Source organism: Alligator mississippiensis, chromosome 1 (assembly GCF_030867095.1).
Source record: "Alligator mississippiensis isolate rAllMis1 chromosome 1, rAllMis1, whole genome shotgun sequence".
In the NCBI taxonomy this organism is placed as follows: Eukaryota; Metazoa; Chordata; order Crocodylia; family Alligatoridae; genus Alligator; species Alligator mississippiensis.
The window spans coordinates 466,714,526-466,735,565 of NC_081824.1; the positions used below are offsets into that span (position 1 = coordinate 466,714,526).

Below are 21,040 nucleotides of genomic sequence, written 5' to 3' on the forward strand. Positions count from 1 at the left end.
TACAAAGGAAAACAACCAGCCTGGTTTGAAATCAATGAGTCTTTTTTTAACTCTCACAACATCTCTATTGCAGTGTCTTCCAAAAGTCATACCCCACTCTGCTGTGTTACAGAAATGGAAAACAAGCTCCTTCATGTGCATCTTCACTGTGAGTGATTTATATCTATGTCTGAGCATGTGTACTTGCCTAGCTCAGCTGTGAGCAACCATGCTGCAAATCCTTATCCTGCTTAGTGTTTCCTTCCTGGTGTTGCACTCCTGCATGTTCTCACTAGGGGCCATATCCCATGATTTCTTGTGCCACTCTATGATTCTTTCCCAGTGAATTGCAAGAATACTTGCCTACCCTTCTGTGCATGCAGGGAGAATTATAGGAAGGCACTGGAGGACAATCAGCACTTCTGTGAGCCTTCTCCCCGTCAAGTGGACCAGTTACCATCCCACAGGAAAGCTGTACCTGGATCTTAACCTTTCCCCGTTAGCTAGGACAGTTGACAAGTTGAAAGCACCACTAAGCTTGGGTGAGAGGGTCATATGTGTTAATAGGCAAGAGATCAACTAAGTCCGTAGTGATAGTACACATCTCACCAAGCCAGTGAATGGTTGCAGGGGAAGAAGGGTCCATGTTCTCACACATTTTTTGCCTATAACACCAACCTGCAAAGGCCAGCTTAGTGAATCTCTCTCAAGATTTCAGGTGGTTTTCTATGTTCCTTTCAGAGAGCATCTCATACTCACCAATGCCAGGTTTTTGTTGCTTATATTCACAGAACACAGATCTGAAGGTGTCTTCACACCATGAAGCTTCATCTGGGAGAACAAACCAAAGGGGTAACACTATCCAGCCTAGAGAAGCAATGTGATAGTTGGCAGTTCACCAACACGACAAGCAAAGCTCAGGGAAAATGAGGATGAAGGATGAAATGGTTTTAATGCCTAAATTACGACTTAATAGCAAGACAGATGCTTCTGGCCTCATGTAATACTTGTAACATCAATAAAACCAGTGCAAGGTCACAAGCAGACATAAGCTGTTCCACTGAGTTGAGTTACTGAAGCTTTCTGATCACAACATCCTTCAAGATTTTAGAACTAGTAGATGTTATCCTCTCTGTAGCACAAGTGACTCATAATAACAGAGTGGAGAGGGTGAAGTGAGGGCAACTGTAATAGCAAATACCAGATTTCAGAAGTGCCAGTCAAATATATTATTTTTACCTGCAAACCTAATCATATCTTGAGTCACTGAGGCACGACTCGACAGAAATGGTTTACACTCACCAGAAATGGCCCATCCAGGACATTCTCCTCAACGACCTCTTCTACAGCTATACAGGGTTGGAGCGCTGATATATACAGTGAAGCCACTTTTACCACTCTTTTCTCCTGACTAGATTTATGTGCCACCAGCCAGTGACCAGCCCCTGAGTTAAGAACGTACGCAATTAGAACAGAGCTCAATGTGGCCAAGAAACTTCAGAATATGCCTTTTATAGAGCACCGACTGCCCATTCAGCACTTCATCAATTGCTCTGATGTAAACACGGTCAAAGTACTCATTTATAAATGCCCTACAAAGAAAATAATTAGCGACCATATCACTAAAGACAGAATAGCCAGGCTGTGACTGGAGATGTGAAGCGGCATAATTCTACTACTTTTTAAATGTCGATCCTGGATTTTTTTTAATGATTTCTAAGTATTTCATAAGTGTTGACTCTCATGCAAATCAATCCCAGGGAAAAAAGAACATAAAACAAAGCAAAAAGCAATTGTAAGGAACACACGCTGTTCCCTGGCTGCTGTTCTAAAGCTCCTTTCCCACTCTCTCATCATGCTGTGACTCCTGCTGGAATGAGCATTAAAATGGTGGATTATACAACTATTCACAGTGTATCCAGGGAAGCACTGGAACATTTTCAGAGACATTTAAACAGGGTTTCAGAATGTGCTCCTTTGCTTTACAGATTCTGATAATGCTCGTTGGCATACGAAGAACTTTTAAAGGTGCTAGCCATGGACCAGAACCTTATTGTGGTTGGTTCTGTCTATACACGGAACAAGAGAGTTTACTTTCTGTCTTGTTCCTGTCTTGCTCTGTCTTGTTCCTGGTCCCAACTGCTGCACCCTAGGATGCTGTGAGATCCTTTTAAGGGTGCCACTCAAAATTAGCAGTGTTAGGTGTACAAACCACTTCACACGATTCACAAAATAAACCCAGAGATTTCAAACAGGAATCCACATTGTCAAAACCATTCTGACTCGCTGTGGAATTTATGAGTTCTTTGCAGTAGAAGAACTATTGTATTGTTTTGTTACAGTCAAAAAACGAGTGAAACATAAGAGCTGGCATTTTCCAAGGTGTGCTTCAAGTCTAACAAGGGATGCCTTGAGTCTAAAATCGTTGAAAGCCACACACCTAAGCTATAGTGAAAACAATGCAGTTTTCTGTTCTGTTTGTAAAACAAAATTCACCCTTTCTAGACAGAAATGAAGACAAGGTCCCAACCCCAAAGAATTTACAAGCTATGAGCTAATAGGTACCCCTAAAATACAGCCTTGCAATGAGAGGCACAGATCCAGGTTGAGTAGGAATTTTGACTCTGCGATTGTATGTATGCGCAGAACTGAGCCATTAGCAAGTGAACATGCAACCTAGCATTCAAATAAGTACCAGTGGTACGATGTGGTAACAAACTGCCCTGCTTCCAGCAGTTTTGCCCTGCGTATAAACTGGCACTGTGCATTATCACTGTGGCCAAATTGCTCATTTGATAACGGACAATGATAAGCACAGTTTCCTGAAGCAACAGCCCACAGAAAATTTCAAAAGGCTTTTTGGGAGGAGAAAAAAAAAGTCAAATAGGTTCCTGAGAAATTCCACCATGCTTCCAGAAATCCATACTATTTCCACATAGCTGTCTCATAACTACTCTTCCAGAGAGGCAGCAGAAACCCTTCCGGCTAAGCAGAAAACAAAAGCTGCATGATCTTCCTGGCCTCCAGCTGGAGAAAAAGACTTGGGAATAGCACCACTTTCCAGAAACTTAAGGCATCTCACCAGAACATAACCTGATTTTTCCTCAATTTCCTATGGGTTGCTAAAAGGCCTTTTGAAATCGGTGGGCCACTACTTCATGAAGCTGTGCTGGGAAATGTATTAGAGCCAAGCAAAGGAAAATGCTGCTGAGATGGCACTCTAGAACAAACGCAGATACAAGCCAAAACATAAAGGAGAAGTGCATGATCAGTGTGGCCGCAGTGCACCGCAGGTACTTCCCATCTGTTCAGTTACTGGTAGTTCAGTTCTCTAGTTTAGACACAGTCTTAATTAGCTGTGCTCACACAATCCTAGACCAATTCTCAAGAGCTGGGTTCAAATACTGAAAGATGTTACTTGTACAGCACTGTGTGGCCCTGTATAAAACAAGCCAGTGAAAAATAATGCTTTTACACAGTGACACTTAAACTGGAGTCACCCTCTGTTCCTTTGTTTTGATTTTATCACACTGAATCAAATTCAGCCCTACGAATAGAGAGAGACAGTTCCCACAGAAGTCAATGGGAACTGCAACAACTTAAAGCAAGGCTGAACTTGAGCCAGTGACTTTTCCAATATTGTATTTACTTCGGCAGAACATATACTAATGCAAAAGCAAGAATTCTTGCATACAAACTGAAACAGCCATCTGGAGTTCCTAGCTTGAATGCTGTTCAGCTCTTGAAGCATATATCAATCAAATGGGTGATGAAAAGACACCAAAAGGAAAAGCTAAAGGATCAAACCCTTTGCTAGTGTAAATCAATAGGACTTCAGTGAAAATAATGGTACTCTGCTGATTTATACAAGCTCAGGATCCAGCCCCAAGCTTTTAACAATCACAAGCCTGGAATCCAACAGGCCTTCCTTCTGCTGCATGGCTTCAAGTTAGCTGCTGTCAAAGCAATGTTACCTTCATTGTTTGTCCGCAAGATGCTCCTGGCGGGGAAGCAGTTGGTTGCGTAACTGCTTCCATTGTCCAATTTGCACAGTCCTGTTGCCATCATCTTGTAGTCATCTGCAGGGTACAAATAAGTTACACCTACAATTAAAACTTTCCCTGGCAGCCAATACTACTGGACCAGATCACTGAACAGACGTTGAATGATGCTGTGTAAACTGTGATAGAGAGAATGGGGCCAACATGTTCAAATGGGGGTGCCAAGATTCAGACAGCAAATCTGCCTTCAAAATAACAGAATGTTCATGATTCACTCAATGCAGAATATGACTCACATTGTTCCTGTCTTTTAATTCATGTCCCTTTTATTCCCTACCCCCTTCCTCTGAGGTCTGATCAAGCCACATAGTACCACCATTTTCAAACTGACTTCTTAAACCAACAGTAAGGCACTGAATAAGTGATTCCAGTTGCCGAGGTGCAAAACCTTCATAGACTGAACAGAAGCTGTATGTATTCTAAGCTCCGAAAACAAAGCCATTTTCATTCCTCTCCCCATAAATGACTCCAGGTCACTATACTTTAACAAGGGGACTGTGGTGTAGGACAGGGTGTGATTTGAAGTCCGCAGTTGGCCTCCTTCAATGAAATCAAAATATGTTGGTGCTTTGACACAACATGATGCTGTTTAAATGGAAGGATCAGGTAGGCTACCTGTACTTGGGGTGGCTTGTCACTGCAACAACCACTCCGTCCTGAATTCTCCAATGCAGTGTAACCTCATCTCCATGCCACTTCTACGTGCTTTAAAACAGGTCGACGTTTCCATGCAAGTCTGCCACGGTGCATGAAGAAGCTGTTTTCACACAGCACAAGGACTTTGAATTCTGTGCTGGTGCAGCCTCAGCAAGCAGCTGCTTTGCCGCTGTTCAGTGATATTCAGCAAAAGACCAGAGCTGCCAGACATTGCTCTGAGTTACTTAAGAATGCCTCCATTCAACAGCAGAGGCATGTGTCAAGCCCATGATGTGGCCCAGCACCATTTCACATAACATTATCAGGGCATGATGTGACAATGCTTTTAGGTACATCTATGAGGAGGATCCCGCTGATGTCAGTGATGTGGCTCAGCAATGACATAAAACAGTTGCTCTGAAATGCTTCAGAAGTCACTGCAGAGAATGATGAGAATCCCATACAGAAGAAGACCTACAGAAGAAAGCTCAATAGCTTCAGAAATTGAAGAGCGATGACAGAGGTGGCTGGGCTATGCAAAATGAAGAATGCACAATGCCTTCCTAAATATACCAGGGAAGTAGGGTGGTGCAACGACAGGGTCAGGATGCCTGTGAGGGATACATGTGCCATACTGTCGCTGATAGCTTGATGCCAATGCAAGTCAATGAAAAGCTACATGCTCTGTGCAGCTGATACTAAGGTGTGAAAAGCACAGAATGGGTCATCTGTTGAGAAGCAGCCTTTGCTGTAGCAGCAGCTTGCAATACTGGGGGAAGTCATGTCATCTCAGTCACACCTTGACGGAGGTAATGTGAGACCATGGAAACTGGCACAGCATCCATACAGGACATTGCCTAGAGGGGTGGGGGCTCTCGAGGAGAGCTGCATATTGCATTTGACAGAGCAGTGCCATGAGACTCTGAGGTGAGTCTGGAGCAATCTGACATCGCTCGTATGCTGACGGATGGGAAGCAGCGTGAAGAAGCAGTGCATCATTGCTGCAGGATACCAATGCAAAAGACTGGGCATGTCATAAGCATGCAATAATGCTAAGGATACATAATACCAATGCCATAGGATATGTGTGAGGGCAGACTCTGGTGCTGCTGGCCTTAGATAGACTCACAGAAAAGGAGGGTTGGAAGGGACCACAAGAGGTCACATCCACTCCAACCCCTGCTCAAATCAGGGCCAGCCCCAAATACATCATCCCAGCCAGGGCTTTGTTGAGGCAGGTCTTCAAAGCCTCCAAGGATGGAGAGTCCAGCACCTCTCTAGGTAACCTGTTCCAGTGTTTTACTATCCTAGCGAGAAAGTTCTTCCTAATATCCAACCTCAACTTCCCTTGCTGCAGCTTGAGCCCATTGCTCCTTGTCCTGTCACCTGCCCCCACTGAGACCAGTCCAGCTCCATCCTCTTTGCAACCCCCTGCAGGGAGTTGAAGGCTGCTATCAAATCCCCCTCGGTCTTCTCTTCTCCAGACTAAACAAGCCCAGTTCCCTCAGCCTCTCCTCACCAGTCCTGTCCCCCAGCCCCTCAACCATTTCTGTCGCCCTCCACTGGACTCTCTCCAATGTGTCCACATCCTTTCTGTAGTGGGGGGTGCACAGCTGGACACAGGACTCCAGATGTGGCCTCCCCAGCGCTGAACAGAAGAATCACTTCCCTCCATCTGCTGGCAACACACCTATCATTGCAGCCCAGGGTGCCATTAGCCTCCTTGGCAGCTAGGACACACTGCTGGCTCCTGTTCAGCTTCTTGTCCCCTGTCCCCCCAGGTCCTTTTCTGCCGAGCTGCTGCCCAGCCCGTCACCCCCAGCCTGCACCGGTGCAGGGGATTGCTCCGTCTGAAGTGCAGGACTTTGCACGTGTCCTTGTTGAACCTCATGAGACTCCTTCTGGCCCAATCCCCCGATTTGTCCAGGTCTCTCTGAATCCCAGCCCTGCCCTCCAGCATCTCCACTACTCCCCCCCGGCCTGGTGTCGCCTGCAAACGTGCCGATGGCGCACCGCATCCCATCTCCCAGCTCGCTGATGAAGACATTGAACAAAACCATCCCCCAAACTGCAAGTGGTGGACTCGGGGGGGCCCCTTGTCAGCAGGGGAGGGGACGCTGGGTGACCGAGGCAGCGCGGGGCGAAGGCGGGGACAGAACGAGACACGACGGAGCCGCCAGCCATGGCCACGAGGGACCAATGTCACGGGGGGGGGGGCACTGCATGAGGGGGTGATGACATCAGTGGCACGGGGTGGGGGGCACTGCATGACGAAATGATGACGCCAACGGCATGGGGGGGATAATGCATGACAGGGTGATGATGCCAATGGCACGGGATGGGGCACTGAGTGACGAAATGATGACGTCAATGACACAGGGGGATACTGCATGACGACATGATGACGCCAATGGCACGGGGGGATATTGCATGATGAAATGATGACGCCAATGGCACGGGGGGGATACTGCATGATGTCACGGGGGGGGGGGGCACGACCCACGAGGCCCCCGCGGGGGAGGGGAGGGAAGGGGCCTGCGGCTCTCACCTGCGCTCGCGCCGTCTCCATAGCAACCGCCGCGCTCCGAACGCCGGCTCCCGGCATGCCCTGCGAGGAGGGGGGGACGGGCAGAGAGGCGGCTTCCGGTCCCGTGCCGGAAGTGGTGAGGGCGAGAGCCAATCGGCGCCCGACAGGTCGGCCGGGCCGGCGCGGGGCGGGGGGAGGAGACAAGATGGCGGCGAGGGGAGGCCGCAACGGGCTGCTGGATAAGGTGCGGCGCGGACCGGCTCCCCCTTTTCCCCCTCCCTTCCCCCGCTCTGTGTGGGGGGCTCCGGCCTCCCCGGAGGCGTCGGGCGCGGCCCAGGCTGGGCGGGAGGGCGCAATGATCCCTCGAGACATCCCGGCCCTCACTCGCCTTCTCCCCCCAGGCGCCCCGAGGGGATCTCCCGGCGCGGGGCTGTGGGAAGCGGGTCGGGTCGGGTGTGGCAGAGCCAGTGCGCGGGGCTGCGGACTGGCAGAGCCGATAGAGACAGCGCGAGCTTCGTGGGCCCGGCAGGAGATGCTGGTGGAGGGGGCGGGGAGGTGTAATACAGGGGTAGGCCAGCGACTCGGCGTCAGTCCAGTGTCTTGTACGAAACAGTTGGGGGGAAAAGATGTTTGCAAGCTTTTGGGTACAAGCACCCTTGGTCAGGCAGAGACTCCCCCGGCCCGAGGAAGGGCCTCCGTGCCGGGAAACGTGCAGACATCTTTGTGACAAGGATTTCGCTAGTCTGGTGAAAGACGCCGGATTGACCCAGAGACCCTCCCCCGCCTGCGTCCGTAGACACGCACAGATACACACATACACGCACTCTTTGGATAGTGTATAAGGTGCACATCTACCCTGCACGCACATGCACGCGTGCACACATGCACACCTACACACACTTTGGATAGTGTATAAGGTGCACATCTACCCTACACACGCACACTTTGGTTAGTGTGTAAGTATAAGGTGCACATCTACCCTGCACATGCGCACACATACATTTTGGTTAGTGTATAAGATGCACATCTACCCGACACACACACACTTTTGTTAGTGTATAAGGTGCAAATCTACCCTACACACACACTTTGGTTAGTGTATAAGGTGCACATACCCTACACACGCACACTTTGGTTAGTGTATAAGTATAAGGTGCAAATCTACCCTGCATGTGCACACATGCACACTTTGGTTAGTGTATAAGGTGCACATCTACCCGACACACACACTTTGGTTAGTGTATAAGGTGCACATCTACCCGACACACGCACACTTTGGTTAGTGTGTAAGTATAAGGTGCACATCTACCCTGCACGTGCGCACACATACATTTTGGTTAGTGTATAAGATGCACATCTACCCGACACACGCACACTTTTGTTAGTGTATAAGGTGCAAATCTACCCTACACACACACTTTGGTTAGTGTATAAGGTGCACATACCCTACACACACACACTTTGGTTAGTGTATAAGTATAAGGTGCAAATCTACCCTGCATGTGCACACATGCACACTTTGGTTAGTGTATAAGGTGCACATCTACCCTACGCACACTTTGGTTAGTGTATAAGGTGCAAATCTACTCTGCCTTCCACTTTGACTTCAAACTAACACAGCTAACTAACGCTCTCCAATTTTGTACCAGCACAGCTGTGTTGGTTGGAGATGGCATCCCTGCTGAGCAGCTAGCGGTGCTGGCAGAAGTTGCCGAGGTAGACCTGTCTTAATCTTGTGCTGTGTTAGTGAAACCAAGAGTGCTCGGCCCCCAAGGCTCCCAGTGGGTGTGGAAATTTGCTGGTGGCAGAACAATGGCACTGCTCCCCCACTGTCAAATTTTCAGACTTACGGGGAGCCCCCGGTCCTGCACGCTGGATCTGGCATCCCATCCCAGCATGCAGGGCCAGGCAGAAGCAGCACTGATCTCCAGGGCCCAATCCCAGTGTGGTGGGCTGGGAGGGGGCAGTGCTGTGCCCCCACAACCCAAACCTAGTGTGCTGGGGCAGAAGGGAGCAGAGCCAGGCACCCTAGGATCAATCTCAATGCCAGGCCCCCAGGACCCAATCTTGGTGCACTGGTGTGGGAAGGGGCAGTATCGGGCCCCCAAAGACCAATCCTGACATGAGGGGACAGTGCCAGGCCTTGGAGCCTGCTCCCAGCACTCAGAGCAGGGAGGGGGTGGTGCAAGGCCAGATCCTGGCATGCAGAGCTTGATCCAGCCCACAGACCAGCCTTGCTCCACTCACCTGCCTGATGGGGCCAAAAGATTGAGCACCAGTGAGTTAAATGATTTTATACATGGAAGAGTTGGCTCTCACCTAAGTTTCAGGGGACCCAGAGTATTTGCATGGTACAACCCATTGCTGCAGATACTGTAGCAGCCAGCAGGCTTTTGGCTACTACATTAGAAGCCAATAGAAAAGAAACTCCTCATCACAGTCATCATAGACTCAACTTACCATCATGCTTGGGGCCAGTTCTTACAATCCAAGGTGTGAGTTGGTGGTGCAGGGTAGGCCTGTTGTGCTGTTGTATATATATCTTTGCACATCAAGCAACCTTCAAGGTTAATAATATAGTACGTGCCATTGTGCCTAAAAGGAAATGCTTGAGTTGATTTTTTTTAATAGTATCCTCCTTTCCCTCTTCTTTAATTGTATGGTTATTCATGATCTTTATTAGATGCATCTTCTTCGGGTCCTTTCCGCCCACTCTGAATTTAGCTTGGAATGGAGCACTTTAAGCTTGAAATCGAAAATCAGAATCATGGTTTGGAGCGTTAGCAGAATTCACTGGTATCTGACGGGGTTGCAACGTGAATGCTTCTGCTGTGGCCCCCTGCTTGAGATGAAGATGCACATTATTGTGGCTTTTGGGGTTTGAAAACCTGCAGAGAGCTGAATTAACCGTTGATATGGACAGTGTTGGGTTTTTTTTAATTTGGTACTTCCGGAAACGTTTGCTTGCAGGCAGCTGTTGAGTTTTCTGTTTTCAAAGGGCTGCAGTGTTTGTGGTTAAGTTTCACGCGCTGGCTTCCTTGGAGGCCTTCTAGAAGTATCATTGTTACTGCCAATATCTTTTGTAACTGTTTAATTGCAGTCATTTATTTAAGTGATCAAAGCAAATGTGTTCAGAGGACACTGCAGCATTTGGTAACCATGCGCTAAAGCTGTTGGTACTGCTAATTATAATCTGGGATAGTCTCTTCAAGGTTTCTGTGGGTGGCCACGTCATCATCTATTACTTGCACACAAACTTGAGAACTTTTCTTTCTCCTGCTTTCATCCCCCATGTATGTTGATCCATTTTAGAATGCTTTTATCTGCTCCGTGGGATGGCTTTAAGGAAGCCTGATAATAACCTCCAGAAGCAGAGCCTTTGGGGTGCGTAGCATTAAAACATTATCTGAAGAACTGGATTTTGAACACATTTGCAAGTGTAGGTTTAGTCAGACAAACCCAAGCACTGTGGGAGGCCTCTCAACGGCAGTGTGTCATGACCAAAGGCAATTATGCAGCATTTTTGTGCTATTATGTAACAAATATGCTAACCAGGTTGAAATTTTCTCCATGGGATTTGTGCAGGTTACTTTATTCTGCCTTAGTGGTTCTTTCAGCATTCTTTGAACATAAGATCAGCCTTTTCCTTAAGACCCTAGCCATCTGATGGTGTATGATTGATCATGGCCCCTCAGGGTTCTTTGAGATGCTGCGAAGCTGCCTTATTCTCTTAGTTACCAAACTGAGTGTCGTGGTGTCGTTATTAAATTTGTTTAGCTGGCAGAAGGCCTCCAATCATACTTAGATGTGCAGAAGTTCCAGCGTTGGTGTTGCCTCTCACATCAGTGTTTGCTCGGTCTCGAGCCTCCCTTTTTGAGCAAGACAATTGACTAGCAGCTGCCTTCTCCCTTTTTAGTTTAGTTGGACACTTGATATTTTGAGTATGCTCTGTTTTGCAGGGGAGAAGGGCTTATTCCAGCCATTCTTGCTGGTAGGGTCTAGGCTAAACAGAGCCATGAATGAATCTATGTTAATTTTAGAGACGGCATTTTGATCAAACAGCTCAGTATTTAGATGCAGTTGGTGGCTGAGAGATAGCAGGGTGTATTTAAAACTGGACTTGAGTGAGTCCAGTTGTACCAGGAAGAAGGTAACCCGCAGGGTTTTGACAGATGTTACCTGTTGAAGGCTGATCTGTGCTCCTGCATTGCCTAGTTTAGGGGTGTCAAACTCACCTTCTGCTCCAGGCCAGATCTGGATATGGGAGCTCTTTGTAGGTGGAACCAGTGGTGGTGGGCCAAGCACACTGATTGCTGTGGCCGGTCCTGGGTTGTGCAGCAAGCCACTTTCCCTGGCAAAACCCATCAGATGAAGCAGCCCCGCAGGCTGCATGTGTAACCTGCTTGCCTTAATGTGTCCTGCATCGGTTGATGATACCACACCCAGCTCAAAGATAGATCATAAGACACATCTCGTCTCGGCCTCTGCTTTCCAAAGCAGGGAAGCGAGTTAGGGACTGTCACTTTCATTCAGTCCTTTCCAGAGCCAAATGTGCAGCATGGAAGTGGGTTTTACTCAGACAGCTGGTACAGACCGCGTTTTCACTTGTCCTGTGGTGACCTTGCAGCAGGAGCAAACGTCTTATTATTATTAAACGTATTATTAATGGCTGTAGCACTCCAGAGGGCATTGTGTACTGCATAGAAATTCATAGGAAAGTAGGGCTGGAAGGGACCTCATATAGTCATCTAGTCCAGCCCCCTGCTCAAGGCAGGATCATCCCCGACTAAACCAGCCCAGCCAGTTCTTCCTGTTTGTTCCCCACGCTTCTCTCATTAGCGTATAAACAATTTTGGGTGTCTGAGCATTCATAACGTGAAGGTGTCTATTATTGCTTCCCCTTACTAAGTTTTTGTGCAGGTCTCCAAGCTCTTTATTTACCCTCTGTGCTTTTGTCTCCATCTCCTGGTGAACCTAGTCTAAAGCCCTTCTCACTGGGTTGGCTAGCCTGTATGCGACGTCTCTGAAAAAAGGCTGTGCCAAACTCAGTGTAGACAGTGCTTATGAAGTACATACTGGTGGTGGTGCTGTGGTATTAGCAGCATCCTCTCTCCTAATTTTTAAGGCTTCTAATAGCGACTCAGAAACTAACAGTCAGAAACCTCAAAAACTCGTCACCTTCAGGGCTGCTAATACCACTATAGTGATAGTGCCACGTACAACAGAACATCTGCTATCCAGAATAATTAGCGTCACCATCCTTCTGGATAATCATTCTTTCCAGGTAATCAAACGCCACAGTACGAAGTGCTGAAAACTATAATTACTGACTATAAAAACTATAAATATTAGAAAGACAGCAAGCCATAAATGTATAGCACTGTGTAACGTTTTAAAATCTCAAAGGACTAGTAAATAACACACAGCTGTCTCACCAACAAGCAAAACCCAGCTGCAGCCTGGTGATTTTGTTGATACAAAACCTCTGGTTAATTGATTTTCTGGTTAATTGACTCTCTAGGAAACTTTGAGAGCATTGCTTACGGCACTGTCGGTGCACTGATTGGGCCCCCTCATCTTCAAGGCTTCTAATAGCACCGCTTTGACAGATGTTCTGCCTTCACTTTTGGTGGTACAGTTAGTGATTCTCATCTGGGGTGCTATAAGATCCTTTCAAGGGTGATACAGTGCCACGCAATATTAGCCCTGCTAGATGTGCAAACTCTTGCACGATTCACAAGACAAACCCAGAGATTTCAAATAGGAATTCAGTGTCAAAAACCTTCTGTCCTGTTGTGGGCTTTCTGAGTTTTTTGCAAGAGTAATTTCTCTGTTATGTTTCTGTAGTCAAAAAATGAGGGAAAGCTAAGAGCTGGCATTTTCCAGTGGGTGCCTCAAGTCTAACAAGGTAGGCCCCGAGTCCAAAGAGTTTGAGAACCACTGAGTTAAATAGGGGTACTATTAATTACAAAGTAGGGGCAGACATAGCTGCAGTTACTACTACATAACTGAAGTACAATTGGTAAAGTAGACCACAGGGCTGAGAGATCCCACGCACTTAAGCAATGTATTCGATCACCTGATATTTAGCTAACCAAGATGTGTTATGATGGGGGTGGTAGGCAGCAAATCGTGTGTTATGCCAGTGGTTTTCAACCTGGGGGCCGTGGATCACCAGCGGTCTGCAGGCTATGTCTAAGGGGTCCATGAAAGAGGAGTATCATCAGTCAAAAGGATGTGAATACCCACACTTACAATTCAAAGGGGTCTGTGCCTCCACTCAAAACTTTTTGGCAGTCCACAACTGAAAAAAGTTTGAAAACCACTGTGTTGTGCAGTTAAGCTAATTATGTACTTCTCCAGTATGCCTGTAAGTGGAATACACTATATGAAAAGAGAAGGTTGCTGCGCTAAAGGGTTGATGGTCTTATCTTAGACAATATATAAATGAGGGTGACTATAGCAATGGAAGAAGTAAGGCAAGAAGATGAAATGGTGATAGGACAGGGGTAGGCAAAGTCCGGCCTGCGGGCCTGTTTGGGCCCGCAGCAGACTCCATTTCTCAGCAGCCTCTGCGCTGGCAGCGCCTGGCTGCTGCCACCAGACCCAGCTCCACTGCCCAGGCACCCAGACCCATCCACGCCACACCCACTGCCAGGAGCAGGACCAGCATGGGCAGGGCATGTACTCGGGCACCTGGGATGGGGCCACAGCTGGGAGAGAGACGGGTGGGCAGAGCCAGGGAGACCCTGGGATCTTGCAATGGAGACAGCATGGGGTTAAGGGCAGGGCAGAGCCGCGATCTGCTGCCCACATGCCCCTGCAATGGGAGGGTTCCACGGACAGGGACATAGGCAGTAGATTTGCGTTCACAAGGACTAGAAAGTTTCTTTTTAAATAAAAACTGAAATTCCCGTTATTTTTGTTATCAGGGACTTCAAGAAAACTGAATAATGCAAGGCTCGTGATGCAGTTCTGAGACAGGGCAGCCCGGTCTGCCTTGCGGTTTTAAACTGAGGGAAGCTGAATTGATGAACTGTGTGCAAATCAAATGGAGTTAGCATTTGCTTATCAAAGAAGGGTGCTGTGAAGTCCAGAAACAAAAGTGAATATTATAGCGGCAGACTTATAAGCTCAGCAGTATTCAGCTCTGTTTTTATTATCCTGTATCCTTAATTGCTCTTTTCCCATAAGAGCACATTTAAATTCAGAGTTTCTTCATAACAACACGACTTGTTCAGTGACTCCAGTTTTTTGGAGTCACTTTAAATACTGATTTTAAATGTTTAATCATGAAACATTGATCCATTTCCCTTTAAACATCTTTATATTTTCCTGGTATCACTTTTCTCCTTCTATGAGAACAAGGCCAAAAATACTGCCATGGCTTTGTGGGGAGAGCTAGTTACGGTAGCTTCAAAAATGTGAAAAAAATTCTGTAGTTAATATAATTGTTCAGATAATTTTTAGAAGGCAATATAGTAATTACCTGCTTGGTTGATTTTAATTTTTTTTCCCTAGAATGCACCTCCAAGTACAGGTCTAATCTTAAGGGGACTTTTGAAATGCTGTCTTGAGGCTTCCTGTTTTATTGATAACTTCAGATTAGATTTTCTCAATACTGCTTGCAGAAGACAGGGTTTTATCAGCCATGAAAGTTCAGCCCTTCTTTGCACTTCATCAGCGGGAATGAAGGCTGCAGGTATGCAAGACTTTCACTTCTGTTGCATGAGTATAATCAAGGACAGAACTTGTTCCTGTAGCTAACAGCAGTTCACAGCTCAGTGGCGAGCCCTAAACAAGAATCCAGCTGTGTCATGTTGCCTGTGCAAATCTACCAGTAGCTACTTCCTTTTGTCACCGAAGCGAGCAGAGACAATCCTGCAGTCTCAAGGTGCAGGGGCCGAAGCCAGGCACCATTTTTTACACAGCTCCTTTTCAGAACAGTGTTACACATGCAGTGTTCAAAACAGGATCACGGGTAGGCAGGTAGTGTACTTTTTCCACAAAACATGTCTGGACGTTCACCTTGCTGCGGTCATCTGACCCCAGCAGTCTTTCCTGTCCAAGTGCGGAGGGGGGGCTGGACCTGATGGTCTCTTGAGGTCCCTTCCAGCCCCTAACATCTATGAATCTGGGCTTGAGAAACAGAGACTAGATTGGACTGAAATCAGCCAGGTTCCAGTTATTTTCTTCAAGCCTTTCTTTTTCTTCCGTTTTTTTTCCTGGCACCCCTCTACCAGTGAAACAGGGAAGTGGGCTTTGGTGGTAGCGTGGGTTACCTGGAGGTTTCTGGCCACCAGTCCAACTATTACAAAGAAACACAGTTCTGTCCACTTTAACACCCACTGCCTGGAGATAAGCTAATTGTAGTTCAAAACTGCAAACCAAGATAAGGGCTACGATCATGTTTGACCCCTTAAGACAAAGCCTAAGGGGTTGTTTCCATTGTCTTGGGTAAAACCAGTGACCATGAATGCACAGGGTTGAAACTTCCCCAGCACCCAGCAATTCCCATCTGCTTTCCTCTGAACACATATGTATTTTCTTTCCAATGCTTGTCACAAGTGTAAATCAAAGATGAGGGCTTATTTTAAGGTGTAAGTTTATTTTATCCACAAAAGGAGCTAAGTTCTCTTGGCAGTACCTCTGTAAACCATCTCAAACTTTGCCATAAAACAAGCAAAGTTCAGAATCACTCCCACGGGTCTGAAATGTGTAGGGCCAGGTCATGGAGCAAGTCACTTATTAGACTATCTGGCTGCTTGCAGTGCAGGGGGCTGAAGGCAGTACTTCAGTGCATAACAGTATTTGCCCAAGGTAAGGACCCAAGGTAAGGAAAAGAAATATTTGTAGTGAAACCACTTTGCGAAACCATTTCTTCAGCACTACTTATGAGACAAATCAGGGTTAAACCTGAGCGGATAGGGCTTTAAAAATGTGACATGTCCTGCCCACAGCTGGAAAATATAGTAAATCTAGAAATCGTTTTCACAAAAAGAAAAAGCCTGGCTGGATGTTGCAGCAACAGTCGGAATTGCACTGCAGTTATAAAAGGCAGTAGGTGTCTTATCTGTGTTCATTACAGACAGTTCCTCCGGGAGAATTTCTTTTAGGTATGGATCTCAGTGATCACTTTGCTTGGTATCTTTGTGTTCAGTATAAGAACAGGCATTTTTCTTCAGTGATGTATTAGCACATGCCAACTTCTCTGGTGTCACTGACTGTTTTGCTTTGTGTTGCAGTGGAAGATTGATGACAAACCAGTAAAAATTGACAAGTGGGATGGATCAGCTGTGAAAAATTCTCTGGATGATTCTGCCAAAAAGGTACGTTCTCTCTGACTCGGTTCCTCTTGAAACGTTGAGATCTCTTCTTGTGTCCTGAAGTCTCATTGAAAGCCAGTGCCAGTGCTGAATGTCCAGCATCAGGTTCCCAGGGACTATTTCTGTTTAGAGCTGTAACTAGCCCTGTAGTTCACTGCCTTCCTTAAATGCTTCCATGTAATTAAGCTGTAATTCCAGCATACTTTCTTGCAGCAATAAAATCAGACTATTCAGCATCAGGACTTTTTCCCCTGAGTTTTATAGAACATGTTTTTAACTCTAGGTTCTCAGGTGGGAACGTTCTTGCCACCTCTGTTGCCATTTTCATGAGTCTCATGGATTTGAACTGGACAAAGCAAGTTTGCGTCCAAAATGACAGGAACTAATAACCCTTTGCTGTAATTTCCTGTCATTGTAGTGGTCTGTGTGTTGGTGACCTGATCCCTCCTACTCTCTTCCTGTAGTATAGTGTAGGCTTGGCTCTTACTAGTTGCACCGTTGGGCAAGAGGGGATGATCCTCAGGACCGTTTTTGGACAAATGGTTACCTGTCAGTACAGGGGACTAGAGTAAATGGCTCGGTTATTCCCCTCCAGTGCTTTATTCCTTTCTGAGACCCAGTTCAATAATGGGGAAATCATACAATTAACTTTCTTGTCCTAAAAGAATTTCACCTGCTTTCAGGCATCATCTGAAGTTAGTGCCTGAAGGTAGTCACAGCACACAGTAACTGGGGCTCTTTGCTTTCTCATCAGGTTCTCCTGGAAAAGTACAAGTACGTGGAGAATTTCCATTTGATCGATGGCCGTCTCCTCATCTGCACAATCTCCTGCCTCTTTGCCATTGTGGCTTTGATTTGGGATTATCTGCATCCCTTTCCTGAGTCCAAACCCGTCCTAGCCGTCTGTGTGGTGTCATATCCTTCACACTGTGCTGCACTTGGCGACACTCGCCTCTTCTCACGAACAAATGAAACACCCCTCATTGCGTTCCTCCTTTCAGGAACTGCTCAGGATATATCAGTTTTTCTTGTCAGAATTTGACAGACTTTGGCAGGTTTCTTTTTAGCTTTCTATTTTCAGTTAACATGACAATCCACATGTCCTGCCTGCTTGCAGCTGCAGTGTGCTCTTGACTAAGAGCACCATAGTGCAGCTGTTTACTATAGTTCAGGTGCTGAGAGTGCAGTGGTAGCAGGAGCAATTGGTGTACAAGGCTGCCTTTGAGGAAGGAAAGGCAGCATAAACATGGGAGGAGTAGAGAAGCATGAGCCACGGTTAAATCTAGAGAGCGGTTTTAAAGATAGGGGATCAAGGAAGTTTCATAAATCAGTTTTCAGCTGTAGTGAAACAGCCCTCCTTTCTCATGGAGCTGTAGTCTCGAGGCACTAGGAAGACATTTCAGAGTGAGCAGATATCACCTATTTGCACTTACCTTGTTCATGCTGATAAAATGTCAACCAAGAACCAAGTTGTAAACAGTACAGTAAGATGATAAAAGATTAAACAATAGATTTTCAGTGGAGGCGAAGGATTTACTTGTACATTTGCCTTTGTTACGTTGTTGTCGTCATGTGTCCCTCATATTCCTTTCCTTAACTGGCCCGCACTTATTTTGTGATGATGGGGATCCTAACCATCTACACCTCGTACAAAGAGAAGAGTATTTTCCTTGTAGCTCATAGGAGAGATCCCACAGGGATGGATCCGGATGACATCTGGCAACTTTCTTCCAGTCTAAAAAGGTGCGGTGGGTTCTGCAGCTGTGAGGGCCAGCCAGGTGCAGAGCAGTGGAACAGCCAAGCCTTGCCAAGGCCTCTGCCCTGCCCATGTGTGTTCCTTTGTGGGGTACCTGGTGTGGGATCCGTCTCCTTCCTCTATACGGACTAACTCAGAGTGACCCCCAAGTAAGTGGCTGGGCTGCCTCTGCCTATTGGCTATGTTGGACGAGCCCTGTGGAAGGAGCCATCTGGTCACTGTTTCATGCACTGCAGTCCTTGACAGGTGGCTTCTAAGCCATATTCTTTGTTAGTTATTAATCAAACCCCCTAAATGTTCTCCAGTCCGCACCCTTTGCACCTGCCTTTTACCAGTGCTCTACTGTCATGACTGCCTATGTACAAATGCTCTAGGTAATTCCTCCTTAGTATTTTATATCCTCTTGAGTCAGTTGTGCCTTGTTAAAACTAACTAGCTGAAAATAACAATTAGGTCAGAGCAATCACCTGCTGCTAAGCAGCGGAAGTCTTCCTTTCTCAGCCAAGCTGCCTTGAGATCATTTCAAGGGTGCTGTGGGTTGTCCTATAATGTCAGCACCGTTAGGTGTGCAAATGTGGTTCACAAGATAAACCCAGAGATTCCAGGTACGAGTCCATGGTGTTAAAAATATTCTGCCCGGTTGTGGGCATGCTGAGTTCTTTGCAACACAAGAATTGTTCTGTTATTTTACTACAGCAAAAGCTGTGTTAACCGGCACCTTACAAGCTGGCATGCTGTGTTAACTGGCTTGCCAGCTTGCAAGGGAAAAGTGAAACCAGAAGTGCCCACCATGGCACTTCCGGTTTCACAGAGCCCCCATGGCTTGGGGGAAAGCAGCCTGTGCTGCGAAGCCTCCACGGCCCAGGGCATAGCAGGCTGCGTGGGTCCCTCCTCCCTGTTCCTTGGGGCCCATGGGGCCCGTGGGAGGGGCAGCAATGCAGCGGGAGGGGCAGCAACACCCCAGACACAATGGACCAGGCAGCAGCCCGAACAGGCAAAGACGCCTGTTTGGGCCGCTCAGTTATCCGGCATATTTTGTTATCCGGCACCCTCCATTCCCCATGGGTGCCAGATAACAAAGCTTTTACTGTGTAACCGATGTATGTGTTGGGGCATGTAGAGCACCACCTGTATGGACAAAAAGGTGGAGCATTGCATGCTGGGACCTGCAGCTTCTGGAAGCTGTGCCCCTATAGTGAGGATGAGGGAGAATGAAATTTTTTCCACTTGTGCATGGTAACTGTGGTCCTTGGGTTCCCACCAGGGTCATCATCACCTGCCAGCTCTGCCCAGTTCGGCCAGTCTCATTCTAAACTAGACCTCAGGCCCCTGTTTTTTTGTCCCTCCAGGTTTGATGATAAATACACCCTAAAATTGACCTTCATCAGTGGAAAAACCAAACAGCAGCGGGAAGCAGAGTTCACCAAGTCCATCGCAAAGTTCTTTGACAACAATGGAACATTAGTCATGGAAGCCTATGAGCCAGAAGTCTCCAAGCTTCACGACGGGTTGGCCACAGAAAGGAAAATAAAGTGATGCCAGCCCTTCCCTTCCTGCCAGGGTCAGACTCAATTACCGGGGTCAGGCTCAATTACTACCAATAAATTCACATCACAACACATGTTAATTGCCTCTGTTTTTGTCCTGAAATCCTATTCAGCTCTGGATAAGCAAGATTTTTAATTTTGGATCCAGGATTTTTAGAGCCAAAGGTCTAGGTGCAGTGGTTGACCTGCCTTTGTAGTGGCTCTGTCACCTTGGAGACAGATGATGGATGACATTTTACCTATCAGTCCTTCAGGAGGGAGTGTTTTTCTCAGTGCTGTGCTGCCTCCCTCCCTTTCACCTGACAGTGCTTTACAAAGCAGAGCTCTGTGCCATGCAGTGTTTGGGATTTTCACCATTCACATTTCACCAACTTCCTTTCTTCTGTGGGCTTTTTTTTTTATTAGGAATTCAGGACAGAATCCTTCTGTAAGACAATTCTGTCCGAGCAAAGCAAGTTTTCTTTATATTTATCTAATTGGGGGGGCATTGTTTTTATAGGAAAGCCTTTTCTGTGTCGAAAGAGAGAAACTTAAACCAAGGCGACAGATTATCTTTTCTGTATGGTACAGCACGAAGCTTCTCCACAAGGTGAAAAAATGACAAGTGCTGGAATTTGTAGAGCTGTGAATGTCCTCCATGTTTGTGTCCTGCTGGCTGTTTTTGCCAAGATCCTGTTCAGTGTGTCCCTTATATAAAATGTCATTTTCTAAATGATTTTTTTTTTCAATAAAAGGAGAGAACAGATGTGAAAACTGTGTGGCACTCTTCATGAGGGGAGAACTTACACGTGCACCATCACCTTGAAGAGGACACTTGTCTGAAAAAGCTGAGCACCTAACACAAGTTACAAGTAACCCCCGAGATAACTAACACTGGAGAGGTCTTTGCGGGGGGTGGAAGCTATTTCAGCTTGGCTCTTTGACCAAGTAACTAAATCTTTGGATGATGGTGTCGCTGTGGACGTAGTCTTTCTAGATTTTAAGGCCTTTGACACTGTCTCTCACCCCATCCTCATCAATACATTAAGTGACTGTGGCATTGATGCCTGCACAATTGGATGGATAAAGAATTGGCTGATGGGGCGCACCCAGAGAGTAGCGGTGGACGGGTCATACTCAACCTGGCGAGATGTGAGCAGTGGGGTCCCCCAGGGCTCGGTCCTCGGGCCCGCACTGTTTAACATCTTCATCAGCAACTTGGACAAGGG

General features: G+C 46.9%; 2 protein-coding genes across 2 annotated transcripts in view; one reads left to right on the forward strand and one right to left on the reverse strand.

Moving 5' to 3' along the window:
* The window catches only part of XRRA1 (X-ray radiation resistance associated 1), a 29,756-nt gene extending 22,434 nt beyond the window's left edge, over window positions 1-7,322 (reverse strand). The window contains exons 1-4 of the mRNA XM_014603509.3: window positions 7,225-7,322; window positions 3,954-4,058; window positions 1,282-1,424; window positions 739-810 (exon numbers count right to left, since the gene is read on the reverse strand). Of these exons, the coding sequence (XP_014458995.2) occupies window positions 739-810; window positions 1,282-1,424; window positions 3,954-4,047 (309 nt within the window). The 5' untranslated portion in view covers window positions 4,048-4,058; window positions 7,225-7,322. The remainder of the gene's footprint in view (window positions 1-738; window positions 811-1,281; window positions 1,425-3,953; window positions 4,059-7,224) is intronic.
* An 18-nt stretch (window positions 7,323-7,340) lies between these two features.
* SPCS2 (signal peptidase complex subunit 2) lies at window positions 7,341-20,585 on the forward strand. The gene is made up of 5 exons (XM_059722373.1): window positions 7,341-7,447; window positions 16,449-16,532; window positions 17,284-17,443; window positions 18,137-18,272; window positions 19,635-20,585. The coding sequence occupies exons 1-5, from the start codon at window positions 7,409-7,411 to the stop codon at window positions 19,819-19,821; spliced, it is 606 nt and encodes a 201-aa protein (XP_059578356.1). The 5' UTR covers window positions 7,341-7,408; the 3' UTR covers window positions 19,822-20,585.
* The last annotated feature ends 455 nt before the right edge of the window (window positions 20,586-21,040 follow it).

What these genes read in the sequence shown, in the direction of transcription:
- SPCS2 (XM_059722373.1), top strand. Translation starts at nt 7,409, where the DNA reads ATGGCGGCGAGGGGAGGCCGCAACGGGCTGCTGGATAAG. An exon ending in CCTAGCCGTCTGTGTGGTGT is followed by an intron (nt 17,444 to 18,136) that starts CATATCCTTCAC and finishes AACTGGCCCGCA; the next exon opens with CTTATTTTGTGATGATGGGG. An exon ending in CTTTCTTCCAGTCTAAAAAG is followed by an intron (nt 18,273 to 19,634) that starts GTGCGGTGGGTT and finishes TTGTCCCTCCAG; the next exon opens with GTTTGATGATAAATACACCC.